A 20,571-nucleotide genomic window follows, 5' to 3' on the forward strand; every position below is an offset into this window, starting at 1 on the left:
ACTGGGAGGAAGAAGGAACAAAAGGAAGGTACAAGAGGGAAGGAGGGATGGGAGGGAGAAAGGAGGGCAAGGGGTGGGTGAAGTATGGGTAGAAGGGAGAAAGGAAGGAAGGGAGAAAGACAGGAAGACAGGAAGAGCAAAAGCGAGCTAGGGAGAGGGAGAGAGAGAGAAAGGCAGAAAGGTGGGAGAGAAATAGAGGAAGTCAGGAAGTAAAGAAGGAAGGAATCAGGAAGGCAGGCAGGGAGGTAGGTAGGTGGGAGGGGAGGGGGAGGAAAGGAGGGGGGGTTGTGAAGGGGGGAGTCACGAGGGGGGTGCGAATTTGGAGGTGGTGTGGTAGGGGAAGAGCGTGGGGTAGAGAGGGGTGGGTGTTCTGGGTGAGGGTAACGATGGCAGATCGTGGGGGTGACCTTTGGGGCGGCGGGATAAGACAGAGCTGGGTGGGTGGCTGGGTTGGGGGATCCGGGGCATAGTGGGTGTGGGGGCGACTTGTGTGGGGGGAAAGGGAAAGGTACTGGGGGGTGGGGAAGCCACCACAGAGCGGCGGGGTGGGCGGGCAAAGAGCGCGGAGGGTGGGTGGGTGCTTGGGGGGGCAGCAGCAGGGGGCGCAGGGTTGGAAGAGTAGGCTGCGTGTCGGCTTACCTTGGGTGTCATGTGGTTCCTGGGCGGGGCTCCCTTGCCTCGTTGCGGGGCTGTCTCGGCCGGGCAGTGTCCAGGCGGCAGGCGGGCTTTGTGGGTGACAAAGGGACAGGCCCGGCATGTCAATGACGCATCGGGGTTGTCCCTTTGCCGGGGCCGAAGTCTCCTGGGCCTGGGGTGGCTGCAGGAGTGTGGGGCGGCTTGGCAGGGGTGCAAGTTCTTCCTCCCCGGCCAGCGCCGCCACCCCCCGCCACCTCCCCCAGGCTGCCCATGGCGGCTGGCTGGCTGGCAGGCTGCAGCAGAAGGTGGCTCGGGAGCCTCTTGAAGGCTTCACCCCCCCCCCCGGCCAAGGTGCCTGGGTTGGAGGCAGGAAGGAGCAGGGCCGCTGTGTCTGCAATGTGGTGGCCCTGCTCCTTTCCTGCCACCCCTCTCCCCGTCCAAGGTCCCTGGCTCGCTGATGGGAAAGGAGAAGGGCCGTTGCATCTTCGACACAGCAGCCTGTTCCTTTCCCGGCGGCGAAGCCTCTCACCGGGCAGTCCAGGGCGGGCCAAGTGGCCACTTGTGGCCAGAGTGACACTTGGAGGGGCCAATCAGGAGCCGCTTTGCCCCTCTGAGTTTTTATTACAAACTCGCCTCGCCCCTTTCTCCTCCCACCTACCCCTTATTGCTTTATTATTACCGCTCCGCAGGAGCGTTTACGGATATGGATTATTTAAGAATATAAGACAAGACAGCTTAGATGATTCAGTAAAATACGATGCTGGTATTATTTACTGTAGCATGCATTCATATATCATATATCACACTTAATTTTTTTAAAAAATAGCTGTGATTTCATGATTTAATAATTTGAGTGAATATGTTGGTTGCCTCAGTCCAATTCTGTGTAAGCTGTCTTTTTAATGAGAATTAACATTAAATGACATTTTTCTGAACAGTAATTATGAAAAAGTAAAAGATTAAATGGCTTTAAATTGTTCTTTGTCTTTCAGATGAGACCAATTCCTGGCCAGAGATGAGAAACAGGACTAACTGTAGGATATGTTTACTTGATAACATATCAGATTCTGTGTATACATAAAAAGCTATTTTGAATGCAAAAATCCAACACATTTCAGAAGTAGTACTTGTAATCGAAGAAATAAATTTATTAACAACAAAAGGTAAGAGGATAATAGCCCAAACTTATATCAGTTGTAATCTAGTAGATCAAATTGGAATGCCTGGCCTGTGACTGTTCATTGTATAAGAAACACTATATGTCCTTTAGCTAGTTGTCATAGATCCTATGTACTATTGAGCATTAGGTAGAAAAAATTAATCTCAGTCACTTTAATGAAGACTTTTGAATATGTTTAGCATCATACTGTTTCTCTGGGAAAGTTTTGGCATATGGAAAGGTATATGGGGTCACATGTGATCACCTTGTCGTGTTCAATTGTGGGCCACCGTCATGGCATTTTAAAATGTCTTTCAGTTCTAAAATGGCATCAATATCCATGGCTTGGGCCAAAGAATATTGTAATATCTAGGTTGGTTGTCAATCAAATGCAATTCTAGTGTTACCTTGCAGACTATACTTCCTGCTTAGTAACAAGTAGTTTAATTATTTACTTACTTTAATGTGAGACAATATAAAATGAATATGTTTGAGACTACCATTTATCTTAGGTAGAGGTAATATGTATGGTGCAGTGTCATAAATGTATTTGAAACACACTATCCTTTTATGCTGGCACCTTCATTTTTAATTCTCAAGAGTTCCCATAAAAGGAGTAATTAAAATTTGTTTGAAGAAATACTTTTGAAGCTGGTATGCCTTATAATATGTCAATTAACCTCCAAAAAACCTGAACAGGACAGCTGAGCTAGATGAGCCAATATGAATGAACTAGCTTCAAAGCCCATTCCTAAGAACGGGCCTTGAAAGGGTCCCCTAGCCTGGCCCATGGCTAGGCAGCTTAAGGTGGCTTTGGGTGGCAGCTCACAGCCAGATAAGGTGGGGCGGGTGGGGGCTGGGAGGCCCTCATCAGCAGGCCAGGAGGCCCTCTTTAGCAAGCCCTCCACCCCAACCCTTTGCCCAGGGCCCTCTCTCCTTACCTGCTGCTGGTAAGGAGGCCCTCATCAGCAGGCCAGGAGGCCCTCTTTAGCAAGCCCTCCACCCCAACCCTTTGCCCAGGGCCCTCTCTCCTTACCTGCTGCTGGCTCTAGGTACTGAGGCGTCTGAGAGCAAAGAAGCTAGAGTCCGGGGACGGAGGGCAGGAGCTGCAGGGGCAGGGCCTATCAGGGCAAAGCTGGCTGCACCCTGATTGGCTCTATTCCAACTTGGACAGTCGGACATGTCCCACCCCTAGGCTGTTTCATAAATATATAGAGGAACAACAATGGATAAGGATATTCTAAGCACAAGTTATATTATTCATAACCTCGGGAAAGGATCGAGTCCTGTTAATGAGGAATGCTGCACTTTGGGAACCACTTCTAGATTTATACTTACTTGAGAGTGAGATGAGAAGTCCACATAGGTACGGTAGCTACAAAAAAAGTGGGGTTTGGGGTTTTGTTTGAATTTCACCTTAGGTAGTAGATGTTTGAAATTCCTCCACAAGGTTACAAACACAAAGTGAGGGGATGAGTTCACAGTTTTTATATTGGATAGACATGGCTTATTATGTTAGAGAAAATAGTTTAACTATTCAGGCACCATTAGTTGTTTTAGAGGAGACCTTGTGCTTCAGTCTTGCTATGCCAGTGCTCTGAAAAGCACAGTTTATTATGTGAACTTGCTCTGTTGGTTCTGTTATCTATTCTTATAATAATTTGAGTTCTGGTTGAACTGCTGATTTGTGTATATTTGCAAAGGGGGGATTCTCTGTTCCTTCTCTATCCTAGCTGCTTCTTTTTGTACACACCAGTCAAATCCTTAATCCAGATTAGTCTATTGGGGTATTCAGTCATCCCTTTCTTAAGATTTGCATTGCAGACTCGGCTCTTTACCAACCCATTAAACATCTTTTGTTGCTTACCCCAAAAAGCTTTCAATCGTTGTGCCTGAAGAAGAGTTATATGAAACTTGAAAGCTCTCACAACATTGTAAATCACAAATAGGTTAGGAATTTGGGGATGTTTTTTACTTTCTAATTTCCATGTGTCATTTATGTGTGTATGACATCCTACTGTGAAGGCATTACAACAGTAATTTGGATTATTGAGACAAAGGAGACTTTGGAAATAATGGTCTTTGAAGACTGCATTTTCATAGGTCGGTAGGCTGAGTTCTGTGCACATTTACTTGGAAGTCTGAGCCATTCAACACAGTGAGATTTTCTGTGAATGACTATGGATAGTCTTGAATTGCATGACCAAGTATGAAGGCATTCACTTTTTCTTTTCTCCCTACCTCCATAGATCCAGGTAACCAAATTCTGTAGAGCAAAAAAAATCTTGCAATTCCCCAGATAATTCATGTATATTTTTACATTAATAATAACCATTCAATGTCCGTATTTTCTCTGAAAATCATTGCTCTGAAAGAAGCTGCTCTTCCAACTATATTTTCAGCCATCAGAGACGCAAGGGGAATAATGCCTTCAGATATCAAATACATCAAACCATATTTGATTTGTTGCTTAGCAGCCAAAGCAAATTATGGAAATTGAAATTCGAAACAGATTGAACATTTTAATAGCAAAAGGGATTCACTTCTGCTTGTACCTTCAATTTTGGTCTTCTTTTTTTTTACACTTCAGCAAAATCATTCTGCTGAAACCACTCTCACATGGCAACAGTCTCACATGAATGTGTAATATTCTAAATGTGCCTGCCTTTGAGATCTGAACAGATGAGCAGCTTAATTAAATGCATGGACAGGCAGTATTAGCATGTCCTCAGCACAATGGTTTTGGACATTCCCTACATGCACTTCAGATCCCAACTATTTTCTGTGTGCATTCACATATAAGGAAATTACCCAATATTTGTATAGCTTGCAATATTTAATACATCTTTTCTCTGCAGCTTGTGATTTCTGTTACACCCAACTTGAGCTTGGTGCAGAAGATGGTAAACAATATAAATGAAAGCTGAAAGCATGGTTAACTGTGTTTTCTGTCTTGGCTGCTATTTCACTTGTGACTGTTCATAAACACTAGAGTTTTCTTTGTGTTTTGAAGATTATCTGAGTTAGAAGTAATCTAGCTTTTTGCAGAGTTTTTCCTGCACTTATTTTCCAACTACCCATGGGTTGTTCATCGCTAATGACTTTGCTTTTGTAATGCTAAAGCAAAAGAATGTAAATATGTTGCTGAGTTCTGTCTCTTCTGCATTTACTGTGATCTGGAGTTTAATCTCATAAAATACCTCTTTTTTCTCTTTTCTTTTTGCTACTTCAGACCAACACGGCTACTCATTTGAATCTATTCTTATATTAACTAAGTTAAGATAGTCCTCCTGGCATTTACTAGAGTTCCTGTTTTTTAAAATCATAGTGTTGCCTTACGGAATTAGAGAGGCTGCACCCCCCCCCCCCTTTCTTCTCTGGTCATTTTTCCAGCTCAAAATCTCTTTGTTCAGGCATTTTCCTATAGTTAAGCAGGCTCTTTACCTGTTCTTTACCCTGATTCACAGCCTGCCTACTGTGAGACTTCTAAAAGTTAAAGGGGATCAATGAACATATCACAAAACTTTCAGTACAACCTTATACGTGTATACCAAAAGTAAGTTCCATTTAGTTTAATAGGACTTACTCTCTAGTGAATGTTCTTAGGATTTTAGCCTTTTAAATATAAGCCATTTACAATGGCAATCCTCTGCCTCTGGTACTAAAAAGCTTAGCATCTGTTTATAAAATTTCATCAACTCTTAATCCCTTCTGATTAGATTAATGTAATCAAAAATGTGTTTAACTATTAACTATGAACTGTTGTCATAGAATCAAAGTGCATATTCTCTTACTGCTACATGACTTTGAAATCTGGCATTGGAGTGACTTCATTTGGCTGTGGATTATATTGCTATTATGTGTCAAAAGTAAATATGCCTTGCAAGAATTCTTAAGTTTCAGTAACAGTTGAAGTATTTCAAATATAACTTCACATTGTTGAGAAATGCTGGAGGAAGAAGCTACACTTAAACATGACTTGAGTAGAATTACTAATATTTCTTTATCATTGTATCTTCAAAAGAAAAGCTCTCACCTTTCCAATAACCAAATGCCCACAATGAGGCCAACACCTGTTTCACAGTAGGGTTTTAGAAACCCCAACATACCACCAGGTTTTCAGAATATCTGATTTTCTTTTAAAGATTAACCCCTCCCAAAAATACTTTATCTGCAAGTGCTTGTACTTATAGAATCATAGAGTTGCAGGACACTCAAATCCCAATCGCTCATCCACTGTAACCTGCCACTCTCTTGAGCCTTCACAGAATCAGCCTATCCGTTAGATGGCTATCTAGCCTCTGTTTAAAAATTTCCAAAGTTGGAGAACCCACCACCTCCCGAGGAAGCCTGTTCCACTGAGAAACTGTGCTCTGTCAGGAACTTTTTCCAAATGTTTAGACAGAATTTCTTTTGAATTAATTTCATCCCATTGGTTCTGGTCCATCCCTCTGGGGCAAGAGAGAACAACTCTGCTCCATCCTCTACACGGCAGCCTTTTATGAAGACATCCCAAGAAGAAACCACTGAATGCTGACATGCCTAGCCGAGAGCTACAACACCTGAATCTGGTGCAAGGACTGTTCTTGCCCTGCAGCCATTTCTGATCCTGAGAAAATATATTCTCAGGTCTTGCTAGGATTACCAACCTTCTGATGGTGCTTGGAGATCTCAAAAAGTTACAAGTGATCTCCAGATCACACAGATCATTCCCCCTGAGGAGAATTGCTGCTTTGCATAGTGAGCTTTAAACAGCCTCATATATTTAAACCAACCTCATATATTTCTGTGTTGAGTTGTTGTTTTATGCACTATGGTTAGAGGAAAAGCCCTAAACATTGATTCATACAGAGACACAATAAGCAGCATCCTCTGAGGGTTAATAGCTCTCCCTCATCTCTATTAGGAGTGGTTAATTTATCTAAACACGCTCTATCTTCAGTAGAGGCTGACTGGAGGGAGGCAAGGCCACAGCTATTGTGCATTTTCCATGTATGATAGCTGTTCTTTTCTGAAAATACTAGGTTTGGAAATAGCTGTCCTAGATTAATATTTTACATCAGGACCATTAAAGCAGTCTTGGTCCCCAAAACTCGAAACTCCAACACAAGTGGTAGAAAAATCAAAGTTGTGAAATTGCCAGGTACCCCTCCCAAAAGGAAAGGTTCGTGATAATTTGATAGCTGTCATTGCATCAGAACAGAAAGATGGTTTTTAAGGAGATGCCTGACCGTCACTTCTTCAAGAGATTTTGGCCTTCCTGTAACCTTCAGCATTTCTAAAGCCCCCTAGAAATCCATCAGTTTTTCTGCTATTTTTTATTAGCCCTGATGGGCAAGGGTCCAGAGGCCATGTAGTTGATTGAACCTTCTGTCAACATGCAATAAGTAACCTGCCACAACTTCTAGAGAAATCACATGCGTATCAAACATGCTCAGTTGCGGGGGGGGGGGGGGGGAGGAGAGCAGAAAATGTTAAATGTATTCAAGGATTGGGGGAAGCCTCTATAGATGTGGAAATAAGTGTTAAATTAGTTTTGTTGGATTGTAATCTAAAATAGCTTTGTTCCACAGTCAATCCTTTCGACTGAGCAATTTGTGTATTATAGCTTTAGAAACTTAAGTGATGGTCTATGCACTTTGGGAAAAAGTTGCTGTGTAGCTTAATCATTTATATTGCTTATGAATAATCTGTCTGAACATAAATTAGGATATTTTCTACAAAGGGTTTGTTGCTGGAGGAACTGAACAATTTATGTAAGATGGACTTTTTCTTTTTTATTCCTGTTTTTTTTTTTTAATCAACTACTTTAAAAACCTCCAAGATGGGTATTTGAATTGCTTTTTGCTGGTTGGGAAATGTTATGCATGCAAGATGGGAAGGAAAACAGTTTAAGAAATGCAGTCCTTACGCTTTTAAGTTTTAATTAAAAAAAGCAAAATATTAAGTAGAAAAATAAAATCATTTGGGTTTGGATCTGCCCGCAGACAGCTCTGATGGGATCTTTTCTGCTTTTCCCTCCCAGCAGCCATTTGCAACCCTGGGAAGCAGATTGCCACACTTGGTGGATTCACATGGAGTCTTGCAGGGAGTGAAATTGCTCTTGCTGCTTCCTTAATCAGAGGAGCTCTGCTGATGGAAGCGAAAGTGATTTGGCTCCCTGCCCTCCTCACTGTAGCCTACTGATTAGTGTGGCTGTCGCACAGACATCCTTCAACCCTGCCAGTCACCTTCCTTAGGGTCGGAAATGGCTTCTAGGGATAGGAGAAAGTGAGGGTGCTTCACAGAGCTTTCACTAGCAGATTATTGGATTTAACAGCCAATATAATTGTACATTTTTTTCAACTTGTAAGATATTTGTCTAAAACTTCTTAAGGTTACATACTTTCTGAAATATGGATACTATTCATTTCAGCTGCCTGGCAGCCCCCACAATGGCCACTGAAAGGGCATTTTTAAATTATAGTTAGCATTACCACCACTTTTATTTTAGGAAGTTTTAACTCCACAACATGTGTGTTTTCTTTTTAACTTTTTTGTGCCTCCAAAAAACGAATAAAAAACTAATGAAACACAAAAATGTAGACTAAAGGAAGTATAATATAAATGCTCAGTTTTCATTACGTGGTATTTGAATGCCAGTTACAAAAGCAAGATTCTACTAGAAGTTGTTGCTTGATTTTGCAACAGAGGGTGACTTTCTATGCTTTCATATTTCAGTTGAAAATACTGGAGTGATAGATGAGAATTTCCTGAAATTATCTAGAATTGATTTGACCATATGTCACATATTTCCTTTCTTTATTATTTTAGACCCCCCTCTAGTATGGGTTAATCGTGTATTGTGCGATCTTATGGAGTTTGTAGCTTCAATAATAAAAATGCAAGTATCTGATTAAATTGGAAAGGAATGAGAATAAGCTAAGTGCTAGATATTTTAATAAATGGACTTTAAAATTAGGGAATGAAAACAGAGTAATATAAAGATAAAATGAACAAAATTAAATGTATGATCTCTTATGCACCAAAAGAAGATAATCATGTGGTAGTGTATAAGGGGAGAGTGCTATATAAATATTAGAAATAAATATACATCTTGCAGTAAAGAAGGCAATAGAGCAAAATGGTAGAAACACTAACATGAATATTATGCTTTTGTGTATAATGGACAACACATTTTTGATTAAACACTTTTAAAAATTCCTTCCAGAATGTATTGTCTTGGTTGGATCATGGTAGGAGAAATATTTACTGGTATTTATGTCCTTTTTTCAGTCTCCAATTCAAGCTATTTTGCTGGAATTATTTAGCCTAGTCCACCTGAAGTGTGGTTCTTATCATTCAAGCAGTCCTAAGTCCTCCTGCAGTATCTTACTTTACCAGTCAAATTTATATCCAATCTTTCTTCCCAGTCAGGGCCACCAAAGCGGCTAACAAAGCATTGTAAACATATACAATAAAATCACATGCGTATCAAACATGCTCAGTTGGGGGGGGAGCAGAAAATGTTAAATGTATTCAAGGATTGGGGGAAGCCCAATAAGGGCATATCTTTCTTTTAAAATTGTGATTTGGTAGAGATTTTTGGTGGAGGGATCATTTGGGAAATTGTGGTCATTGTGGGTGGGCAGGTAGCTGGACTAGGTGACCTTGGAGGTCCCTTCCAACTCAATGATTCTATGAAATCTTTAAAGAATTTCAAGCTGCTGCCTTTCACAAATCTTTAAACACACACCAGATCAATAGGTAGATTACACCCATAGGTTTTAACCACAGTTTTTCATATATCATAATGTTTTAATGTCCATAAAATATCAGGTTTGTTCATATTCTGACGTAGCAACAATTGCCTGGTGCCAAAGTTTACCATGTGTGAACAGCCACAAGATAGTCCATTAGTCTGTAAATTATGGATAACGTGGATAAGGTGAATGCATTATTCATTATCTGTAATTCCAATAGTAGTGTTGGCTTACCTAAGATAGACTTTGTAAAAGCTTTATGCTTGCAGCAATAGGGGTAGGCCAAATTTGCACTGGTTCTGTAGGGGTTGAGGAGAAGAACCAAATGATGTAGTTTCTCCCAACTGATAATGTCCCACTATATGTAAAGATGGTTTACCTGTGATTTTGCATATTTTATATATACTGTATTAGAATTTTATATTTTATTGCTTGGAGAAATTGAAGGGTAAACAAGAGCTCTTTTTTTTGTACCCTGCTTTTTCCCAACCAAAGGAGTCTTAAAGTGACTTACAGTTACCTACTCTTCCTCTCCCCACAACAGACACTCTGTGAGGGAGGTGGGGCTGAGAGAGCACTGAGAACTGTGACTGGCCCAAGGTGTCCCAGCTGGCTGCATGTGGAGGAGCAGGGAATCAAACTGCTGCGATTAAACACTACACCAAGGTGCTTCTCAAGACCAGCCCCGATTGAAGCTATCCCTTATCTTATTATTTTCTCTGCTGTTGTGTGTGAACAACCCTCCTAATTCATAAGTGCATAAAATTTTACTTCTTCGAGTTTTAGTCATCTCTTTTAGCATGTGTGCAATGGAATATCAGTAGATGCTGTACTACTATGTCTTAGGAATGTTTACTCATTGTAAGGTCAGGCCTGAGAGGCCTTCATCCTTTCTGCAGGTCATTAGCCCTGATCTCTCAGTGGTTATCACAGCATAGCTACTCTCTATATATTATTTTTGCCATGGTAGGAAGGGCCACAGATATATATCTTTTAATTTGCAGTTTTATAGTACCAAACTACTGTTTTAGCAGTTTATTGTTAATCCTGATCAGAATTTAGTAAGTCTATCAAGATTTGGGGATAAAATGATACTATAGGTGTTTTCTTTATGTGAATTCTTTTGAAATCCAAATATAACCTTAAACTTCTTTTTAATCCAGGTCTCTTCATCATAATTTTCATAATTTCATAACATTCATAATTTGTCTCAGTCTCTCATTGATATGATGCATATTTACTTAAACATTAAGCATGATAATGTCACTTTTGGATAACTCCCACTTAACTCTGCCTCCCATACCATCGGAATTTGGAATGAAAAATAAAAAGTATACTTACTCGATTACTTCCAGTAGTTTTCAGAATAGCAGTTGAATGATTGGGCTGTTCATTATAATGTCAGAACAGTGACTGTTCGATTTATTGTCATGACAATAGTGCCACATAATATAAGTGCTTTGAATTAAAAAACAAGAACAAGAAGCAAGCTTTAATATGATACTATGCAACATAGGGAGTGTGTGGCAACACTTTTTCAGCCTGTTAGACATTTTCATCTGTTCAAGTTTGCAATCCTGTGGTCATTTGCCTGTTAAACCCAGTGGCCGGTTATTCTTCATTAAGATGGAGAGAGTTCCAATGAGTGGCTCTTCTGCCACAGGAATTGCTGCTTAAATTGGAGGAAGATTTCTTAGGCTGGATGAATAATTTAAACTTCACTTAAGTGAACACTACCCCCCCCCCCGCTCTCTTTATATTGGTGCTGTGCACTAGCTCCGTTCTCTCTCTGCTGGCTGCATCACTTACTTTCAGATAACTCTTACCTGGATATGGCTATGAAATATTTTGCCAATGATCTCAGACCAAGGGGTGTATATACTACCTCAGCTCATAGTTTCATAGTTTAAAGCTTTTTTGATTATCCCAAATGTCACTCAGTAGGAGCTACAAGAGCTTCCCTGAGAAGTTGGAAGAACTTTAGTTTCTTGTGAGTAGCATACCACAGGTCATATATATTTACTCTGGTTTTTGATGACTGGGGTAAGGTGTTGGGTTTTTTTTGTTTTCTCTGTTCTTTATATCATTTGCTCTTTATGATTAGTGGTTGGACTGAATTAGAAGTTGAGATATGCATTGCATTATGTTGCCTCCCTTCTCAGGATCGAGGAGGACACAGCAGAATTTTCTGTGGTTATTCTGGAGAGCTGATAATCCTCTGCTAGGGAATCAACCGAGGCAAGGTTGCCAGAAAGCTTTGCTCTTGCTGTTGCACTAGCCTGCCTTAGCCTTCTGTGTTCTGCAACTGTCAGCTGCTTTCCTTTTGCATTACTTGACAGGGAAATGAGCATTGCCAAGAATACTTCTGCTTGAGATCTTGTTCGGCTGTGGCTACTTTGCCTGGTTCCCCCCCCCCTTCTGGCTTGTGGGCCATTAATGATTTTTTTAAAATATACAGTTGTAGATTTGATATGAGGGATATTGCTGGGCTATGCAAGTGTTTTCTCTCTTTGTTAATCCAAGAGCTGCTGCATCTGCCTTGTTGGTGATGGGAATAGACCTATATTATGTCAAATGCAGACTCACTGAGAAGTTCCATTTTCTTCAGTGATCACCTCTTTATGGGGAGCAATTGAGATTCGTGGCAGATGCTTTTATAGATATCTACTTATCCTTGTCCTGGATTCAGCTTTGCCAATTTAGTTAAGAGCTGCTGTAGACACAAGAACGTTTTAAATGTAAATATAATTTCTGTACAGAAGCAACAGCAGAGCAATACCTTTTATTAGGACTAATTAAAAAGTCAGTTGTACATTGACCTGGATCCAGAATATTTCTTGTATGAGCAGAAAGCACTTCTGCTTATACAGGGGAGGAGTCACTCTCTGATTTCTGCCAGTCTCTCACTCCTCATGGCACATTGGCTCCCACTCCACCTTCCAGAACAGCTTTTCAGAGGTTCAGCAGTCTTACATGGGTACAAAGTCTTGCTAGCCATTCCACATAAAGTGAACAGTGTACATCTTTCAGTGGCCAAAGGTATCTCTCAAAAAGAGGAAATCACTAGCAAATTACTCTGTGCTAACTTCAACTAATGCATGAAAGCAGCCCTTCAAATAAGTTGGATCCTAATGCATTAAGGAACTTCACAGCACTTTAATATGTGCACATAGGGTTCATTAATTAATGTGCAGTTCAGAAAAGCTATGAATCAGTGAGGCATGATGGCAAATGTCATGGATGGGGAGAGAAATTACAAATCAGATGGACTGTCTATACGCACCAAAGAGCTCTATGCTCTGCCACTTCCAACTGGCTGTTGATCCCTAAGGAAGCATGTCTGGCCTCAACCAGGGCCAGAGCTTTCTCTGCAAGGACTGCAAAATGGAACTCTCTTGCCAGGCATTTGTTGAGGTCAACTGAACCAGCAACATCCACCAGGCCCCCAAAACCCCTCCCCATGAACTGACCAACCTATAGGATCATAGTTAATCAGGTTAATATTGTTACAACCAGTTATTGGAATATCGTTGAAACCATTGCTGTTATTGTTGTTTCATTCAACATTGTTGCTGAATTGTATTATACTTACTCCTATGTTCTCTCTTGTTCTATGTATATCTATGTTCTCAAGGAAGGGCGGTATATAAATATGATAGGTAGGTAGGCCTGTCTGTCTCCTGGACACAGTTTCCTGTTTCTTAGAAAGGAAGACCAGGCTCAGGAGCACCCCCAGGCACATCACATGCCCATAAATAGAAAAATTTGATGTTTTAGTGGATCCTGGCCAGAGTGTGTTGTTACTGGGCTGGGTTTATAGGTTATGTTTAAGATGTTAATGCTAATAATTTTTTCATTGATAGATTTTGAAAGGTCTGCATTCCTGACTCTCGATCACCTTTATTTCTACCACCTTGTTGTCAGTTCTCTAGCTATAAAATAAATGCCAAGACGTCAATATTGTTAGGTCTCAGTTTGCAAGGTGAGAAAATAATATCTAGAATTATGGGAGCCACATAGAAATTGAAAGATGTCTGATGTTTAGGAATTATTTTTTCTGAACAGTTAAATACACTGGTCATCTGAGTGCACATGGTTTTGGTAAAGAGCTTTTAAAAACCTATAGAAGGGTTTTTCTGTTTGCTTTGGAAGCTGTAGTGGATTGTTTAAGTGCGGCAAGGAAACTGAGTATTTTCTGACTCATTATTGTCTCATAAACTAAGGCACTAGAACTGTTCTATAGATATAGAAAGCTGGCCTGATGTACTGGTTAAGAGCCTAATCTGGAGATTTGGGTTTGATTCCCAACTCTTCCACATGAAACCTGCTGGGTGAGCTTGGCCAGTTGCAATTCTCTCAGAACTCTTGGAGCCCCACTTATCTGACAAGGTGCCTCTTATGGGGAGAGAAAGGGGAAAGCAAGCCTAAAATGGGATATAAAAACCTACTCTTCTATTCTGTACCAGAATTGTCGGCTTCCGCATGATGATACTTATTATTAGGAGGTATATATATGCTTATTTCAAAATAGGCTCCATGAAACACCATGTAACTTTCTTCTGAGTAAACATGCATAGAATTAGGAATACAAATTTTAAATAAAACTTTGTTACTCTTAAAGGTGCCACTGGATTCAAACTTTGTTCTGCTGCTTCAGATCAACACGACTACTCATCTGAATGTATAGAATTAGGATGCTAGCCTTTTAAAATCCGTGGCTCTATCAACCACTACATTTATAACAGTGGTGAGGTAATTAAAGTCTGGTTTCACTCTTAGCATTTTGAACTATTTTGCAATGCATTATTATTTCTTGGGGTAAAGGAAACAACTTGTATTTTTCCATTTTGAATAAATTAGTATTAAAGTAAGCATATTGACTTGTTTCAACACTGATAATTAAAACAAATTTTAATTCTTCTGTTCTTTCTCTTCATAGGTGTGCTGGTTCTGATACTTCAAGATGCCATTGGTAAAAAGGAACATCGACCCCAGATACCTTTGTCATACAGCACTGCCCCGAGGCATTAAAAATGAACTAGAATGTGTTACCAATATCTCCTTGGCAAACATTATTAGGCAACTAAGTAGTCTAAGTAAGTACTCAGCATTTTTCTTTGACAATGAATTATGAGCTAAACTCGTGTTTTATTGCAAAAGCAGACTAACTTCAAAACATTACCTCATAATATTTGTTTTTAAAATTATATCTGACATGGTGATATATGTATGTAACAGTACAGTTGAAATAATGCCTGTAGAAATTTTTGTTGAAGAGGTTTTTTTCCTGCCCTCTTTTGTATTTTAATCATTATCTACTTTGGTTTTGGTTTTAAACTACATGCACTGTATCTATATACTTCTGAGAAATTATTTTTACAATAAATGTTTTAATTCTGTTGCTTAAAAATATTGAGAAGTACCTATGTGCTAAGTGCTAAATGAAGCATTAAAGTAGTATGCAGGCAGTACAGTATTCCGCTAGGATAGCCTTTCTCAACCATTTGTACTTCAGGCTTCAAGAAACCCAGAAGTGATATCAGCAGGCCATACATCCTTACCTAGAGTTGCATCATATCCCCACTGAACTCTCTCCCCTTCCCCAGGGATTCCCCCCCCCCCAATCTCCAAATTTTGAGTTATATTGTTGTGCATTAGGATTTCTCCATTGATTCATTTTTTTAAATTTATAATTTTTTGCAGATTGCACAGTTCTATAACAAGCAGCTACTGCCCCCCTCTCCCACCCCTTCTTGTCCTCACCTCTAAGACATGAAACAGGGCAGGAGAAGACAGTGGCTGTCCATTCTCTCCCCCCCAAAAAGACAATGTAAGCCATGGGCCCAATTGCCCAACCCCCGCTGAAAGACCCAAAAAAGGCCTGCAAAGGTGGCTGTGACCTGATTGCCCACCCCCACTTCTAAGATGTGAGATGGCCCCACAGCCTAGTCTACAGGGCCAGGAACAGGACTGGAGAAGGTGGCTGACCTATGGTGCACCGAGAGGCAGCCTGTTGTTGCTCTGGGGGTGGAAGGATAGGTTTTTGCCGCCGGGGTACATAATATGATAGATGTGTGTTTTATGTGGGGTTTTTACTTATTACTCACCACGAGACAGATTGCTGATAGCGGTCGGAAATAAATCTATTCATCATCATCCCTCTGGAAACCCTTCCCCTTGCAGTTAAGAGTAAGAAAAAAAACTTACCTCTCTCGAATCCAGCCACTCCACAAACAGCAAGCCTTGGTCAGCAAGGATGTTTATGACTGGAACTCCTCCCCTTCCCACCTCCAGGCTAATCACTGACCATTTTGGGAGGGAGGGTGGGTTGACATGACCATATATGGTCATCTCACTCACTACATTTTTTAAAAATTAAATAAAAATTAATTTTATCCTTCCCAATCTGTGAAACCCTTCCAGGGTCATTAGGAACCCCCAGTTTTTAAAAATTGGATGAGAAAGCCTGTTGTGGGGCTCAGCAAAGAATGCTTTGGGGTGGTAGGCTAGAATATGGGTTTTCTAGAATTGCAGTTTATGCACTGACAGGTAGTTAAGATCAACAGCTGCTTGTACTTGATTATTCTCCATGGTGGCTCCCATCTTATAGAATGGTTTGCCTACAGGAAGCTGAAGGTGAAGCAGTCAGAGTTCAATTGTTTCCATTCACAGTTTATAGAATTCAATCCATGGTGCCCTGCCTGGATGAGGCTCAAGTGATTGATGCTGGTGCAAAACCATCTTGGATAAAGTCAATAGGAGAGGAGGCTAACAAAAAGAAAATTGCAAAGATTACACAGGCATGAACAGATTTCAGTGACAGAGGAGAATGAAGGGCAAGATAGACTAGAAGATGACCCCATGCTTCACAGATAACAGTATCTGTGAGAAAGATAAAGTTTCCAGAGGGCAGGTTGGGCACAGCTCTATCGCTTTGAAAACTGGATATTGAGACTGAGCATAATCAGCTATAGATTTTAAGAGTAGTTGAAGTAGACTATGTGACATTTCTTAGGAGCAAATTTTACAACAGATCAACTATATGATTCTTGGATGGTAATAGTAACTAAACTAATATCCCCCCCCACACAAAAAAGCATTTAATTGAGAATAAATAGTTGCAAGTAGATTTTTCATTCTTATATTGCTACTTGTGGCCATAGTTCTGAATTGTCTTCAGTGCTTTGAAAATCTATTAATTCATTCATCATCCAAAAATTGAATAATTTTGAAAATGTTTATTTTATCATAACCGCCCTAAGCTAAGTGTTGCTTAACCTATTTAACAACGAAAAATAGAAGCAATAAATATATTCCCTCTGTCCATATTGGTATATTAATTTAAAATTGATAAACACTTCACAAGCTTTGGAACTCTACGCAAACCTTTCTGAAACGTCTTGAATTTTGCCCTGAGCCAAAAGCACTTCAAAAGGCTGTCATGGTGCTAGCCTGAACTGCCATTGTTGCTGTTGAATTCTAACCATCATTAACATTTCCCTACTCTTTCAGCCTCCGGGGAGGGCGGTATATAAATATAAAATAAATAAATAACAAATAAATGAATGAATCCTTGTGAGGCAATAGTTGTAGCAGCCATGAACATCTATGGAAGATTAATAGTTTTCAGCTCCTTCAGGATTCCCGGCCCAGAAATTAGTTATGTCTTGACAAAAAAATTACAATGTATTTCTCAAATATGCTTATTTAGTGTCCTGTATATACTAGAATAAGAGAAGGGGTGTTGATGTCTTGTTTTCTCTTTAATTTTTAATTAAATATTTGTTTTTAAATTTTCATTTTCATATATTAACATGTTCTTAAAAAATCTGCCCAGTAGTGCTAAAATTGTCAGCTCAGAATATAAATAGCAATAAAAGGTTGATGCTAGGAAAATATTTGGTAGCTAGACTCCTGCTCTTATTGTTAAGCTTTCTCTTTTGGGACTGTCTTTGAGATACCACTTTTTTCCAGTTTTTATTTCTTCAGGAGGTAATAGCAAGAATACCAATAACATGCACAAGGGTCAGGTTTTGGAAGGATTGTCAAATATTTCATATTTCAGAATGTCCCAGAGTTAACATAGAAAAGCCATATTTGCCATGACAACCACACTGTTTGGTTAGCTTGTCATTGTGCAACTTCTCAGCACTAAAAAAGATCATAGAATATATTGGACTGGATCTAACCAGCTTTATCAGTGGTGAAAAAAGGAATCCCCTTGGGATGCAAAATATAATAAGGAAGAGAATTTGGCAAAATAGTGTAAAAAACCTGGCTGGATCCCACACATTGTTTTGGAAGGATTTGGTAAAAAATTCTCCATTCTGAAACATCTTTTACAGAAATCTTCTAAGGATTTGCTTTATGTATTTATTTATTGTAAAATGATGATAAGGTAAAGCTATCCCCTGTACAAGCACAGAGTCATGTCTGACCCTTGGGGTGACGCCCTCCAGCATTTTCATGGCAGACTCAATACGGGGTGGTTTGCCAGTGCCTTCCCCAGTCATTACCGTTTACCTCCCAGCAAGCTGGGTACTCATTTTACCGACCTCAGAAGGATGGAAGGCTGAGTCAACCTTGAGCCGGCTGCTGGGATTGAACTCCCAACCTCATGGGCAGAGCTTTCAGACTGCATGTCTGCTGCCTTACCACTCTGTACCACAACAGGCTCTGTAAAATGATACCGCCTCCTTTAATTACTTTTTCCTATCTACTTTCTCTTAGTACCTAGAACACACTACAGTCTATTCCCCCCATTCTGTCCTGATCATTATTCACTTGGGATTTACTAGAGCTGTGTCAGCTGTAGCTGCTAGATTTATGGGTCCCATCAGTTTTATTTTAATACTTTTTAGACCAGTATTCTATTTTTAAGACTTCAAAGCTCATTATATCTCTGATTGCTTGATATCCTGTAGCAATCATTAAACACATGAGTGGTACTTCTATCTATTTCATTTGCATTCCAAGCTCAGGGCAGCATACATAATTCTCCCCTTTTCAATTATTTTAATAACTCTGGGAGGTGGGTTATGTTGAGAGGGTGACTGACTAGCTCAAAGTTACCCAGTGAGACTTGTGGCTGACTGGGCATTTGGGCCCATATCTTCTGAATGCTCTTCTACCATGCCAAGCAGTATATCATACTGACTCATCTACTGTAGTTTTTCTGTCCTGAAACTCTTGAATTAATGGGCTAGCAGTAAGTCCCTATTCCAGGTTGCTACTCTCAATATGTGTGCCTGTCTGCAGTATCCTGCTGTATGCTGTTCTCAATAACCAGAAGTAAATCACAGTTTGCAGTGATTTATTGCATCCTCTGTCGCTGCCCAGCAGTCATCTTAAATTATGGTGCCATTGGAGGATTTAAGAAGCCAGACAGCTGGATATTTGTTTGTTCTTCCTTCACCAAGCAGTTGATATCAAGAGCTAGGTACAAACATTAATGCCCATTTATTTCTTTACCGTCAATTAAATCTAGTGCAGACATACTTGCAATCTTCAGCCATGACTAACAAATCAAGATCCGGCCATGCACACATCTTGCTCTTCCGTAAGTGTTTAAAAGTAGACCTCCTTCACCTATAACTGGGGCTAATGTTGACTAGTGTTCTTATTGTACCCACTGTTTGCAAATGCTGGCTAGGAGAGAATGGTTACTTAAGATAGGATGTCATCTTTAACAATGTTTAAGCCTCTGCGATAAACTTGGGATGTCTGGGAATCCTGGACTTAGCATCTGGCCAGCCTGGAACCACTCCTAGACAGGCATCCCGAATCTCTGCAGGTGAGCTCTGAGCTCCTTGCTCAGCCTCAACCTCCACAAGGGAGCAAAATTGCTTGGCAGACACCACCAACACAAGCACCTAGGTGAGCAACACCCTCTCCGCCAAAGCTGCAATGGCCTTGTCAAGGCCAGTGCAGGACAGAACATTGGGCAGGAGCTGGGTCCTAATGCCAATCCTGTAGCACAGTGGTCCCCAACCTTTTTATCACCGGGGACCACTCAACGCTTGACAATTTTACTGAGGCCTGGTGGTGGGGGGGATAGTTTACTCCTCTACTCTCAACCACTGCCCTAACGCTCTCTGATCGCTATGGTAATGTTTAAACATCCCTTCAAAATAAGATACAGACACACCACAACAATGAACATAAGGAACATTTTATTTTTATGGAAATTTTAACTCATGACAATGACAAATCAATGGGAACCCTGAGCTTGTTTCTCTGCAATGAGATAGTCCTATCTGGGAGTCAATGATACCCGAAGTGTGTTGTAAAGGGCCGTGGGGGGGGGGGAGAAGGCGTCCTTTGCGGCCCACCTCCAATTAGTCAAGGGACCACATGTGGTCCGCGGCTCACAGGTTGGGGATCGCTACTGTAGCAGCCTCCTCCCCCCCTCCCCTCAGCAGCTTCCTTCCCCCCAAAACCCACCAATGCCAACCCTGGGACAGGCCCAGGATTCCAGGGAAGGGGCAAGGCAGGGAGGCTCAGACACCTCAACCTCAGACCCTGCAAACAACTCCAGAAGAAACCAGGATGCAGAGACAGGCAGCAACCTCCTCCCACCATAACAACAGGGAAGGTGGGGGAAGAGGTAAAGGGAAGACGCACCAGGATGGGCCAGGCGTCTGTCACACCTGCGGAAGGAAGGAAGAGGGATGGTGAAAGAAGCACTTATAAACTCAGTTGGGGATGGGGCTAGGAATGGGAGTGGGGAGGTGGGTTAGTCTAACAGGAAGCCATGGAGGAGACATTCAAAGACAGGTGAGCTGAACCAGTCTCTGTGCAGGAAGCTGGGGAAAGGCACTGTCGAGCCTTCACATCCTGTTTTGAGGCTTCCAGAGTGACCCCATGAGGTGGTGCAAGACGGCGGAAGGCAGCATCCCCCTGGGCAGGAGTGACAAGCATGGCATGGGATTTGTGAGAGAACTGACTCCTGAGATCTTTAAAATAGAATTTTAATGTCTGAACAAAGCTTTAATATGTTCTCCAATTTGTGAAGTTTTTTTCTTTGGTGCTTTG

At 40.9% G+C, this 20,571-nt stretch overlaps 1 protein-coding gene across 6 annotated transcripts in view; it reads left to right on the forward strand.

Annotated features, from left to right (window-relative positions):
* WASF1 (WASP family member 1) overlaps positions 1-20,571 on the forward strand; it is a 53,776-nt gene that overhangs the window by 12,754 nt on the left and 20,451 nt on the right. For 4 of the 6 annotated variants that reach the window (XM_077302174.1, XM_077302196.1, XM_077302148.1 and 1 more), the window contains exons 2-3: positions 1,629-1,799; positions 14,477-14,633. In XM_077302174.1, the coding sequence (XP_077158289.1) occupies positions 14,501-14,633 (133 nt within the window). In that variant the 5' untranslated portion in view covers positions 1,629-1,799; positions 14,477-14,500. Of the gene's footprint in view, positions 1-1,628; positions 1,800-10,081; positions 10,204-13,400; positions 13,520-14,158; positions 14,290-14,476; positions 14,634-20,571 lie in introns of all 6 variants that reach the window. The other 2 variants (XM_077302165.1, XM_077302157.1) reach the window with 2 other exon arrangements.

Source organism: Paroedura picta, chromosome 1 (assembly GCF_049243985.1).
Source record: "Paroedura picta isolate Pp20150507F chromosome 1, Ppicta_v3.0, whole genome shotgun sequence".
NCBI lineage: Eukaryota > Metazoa > Chordata > Lepidosauria > Squamata > Gekkonidae > Paroedura > Paroedura picta.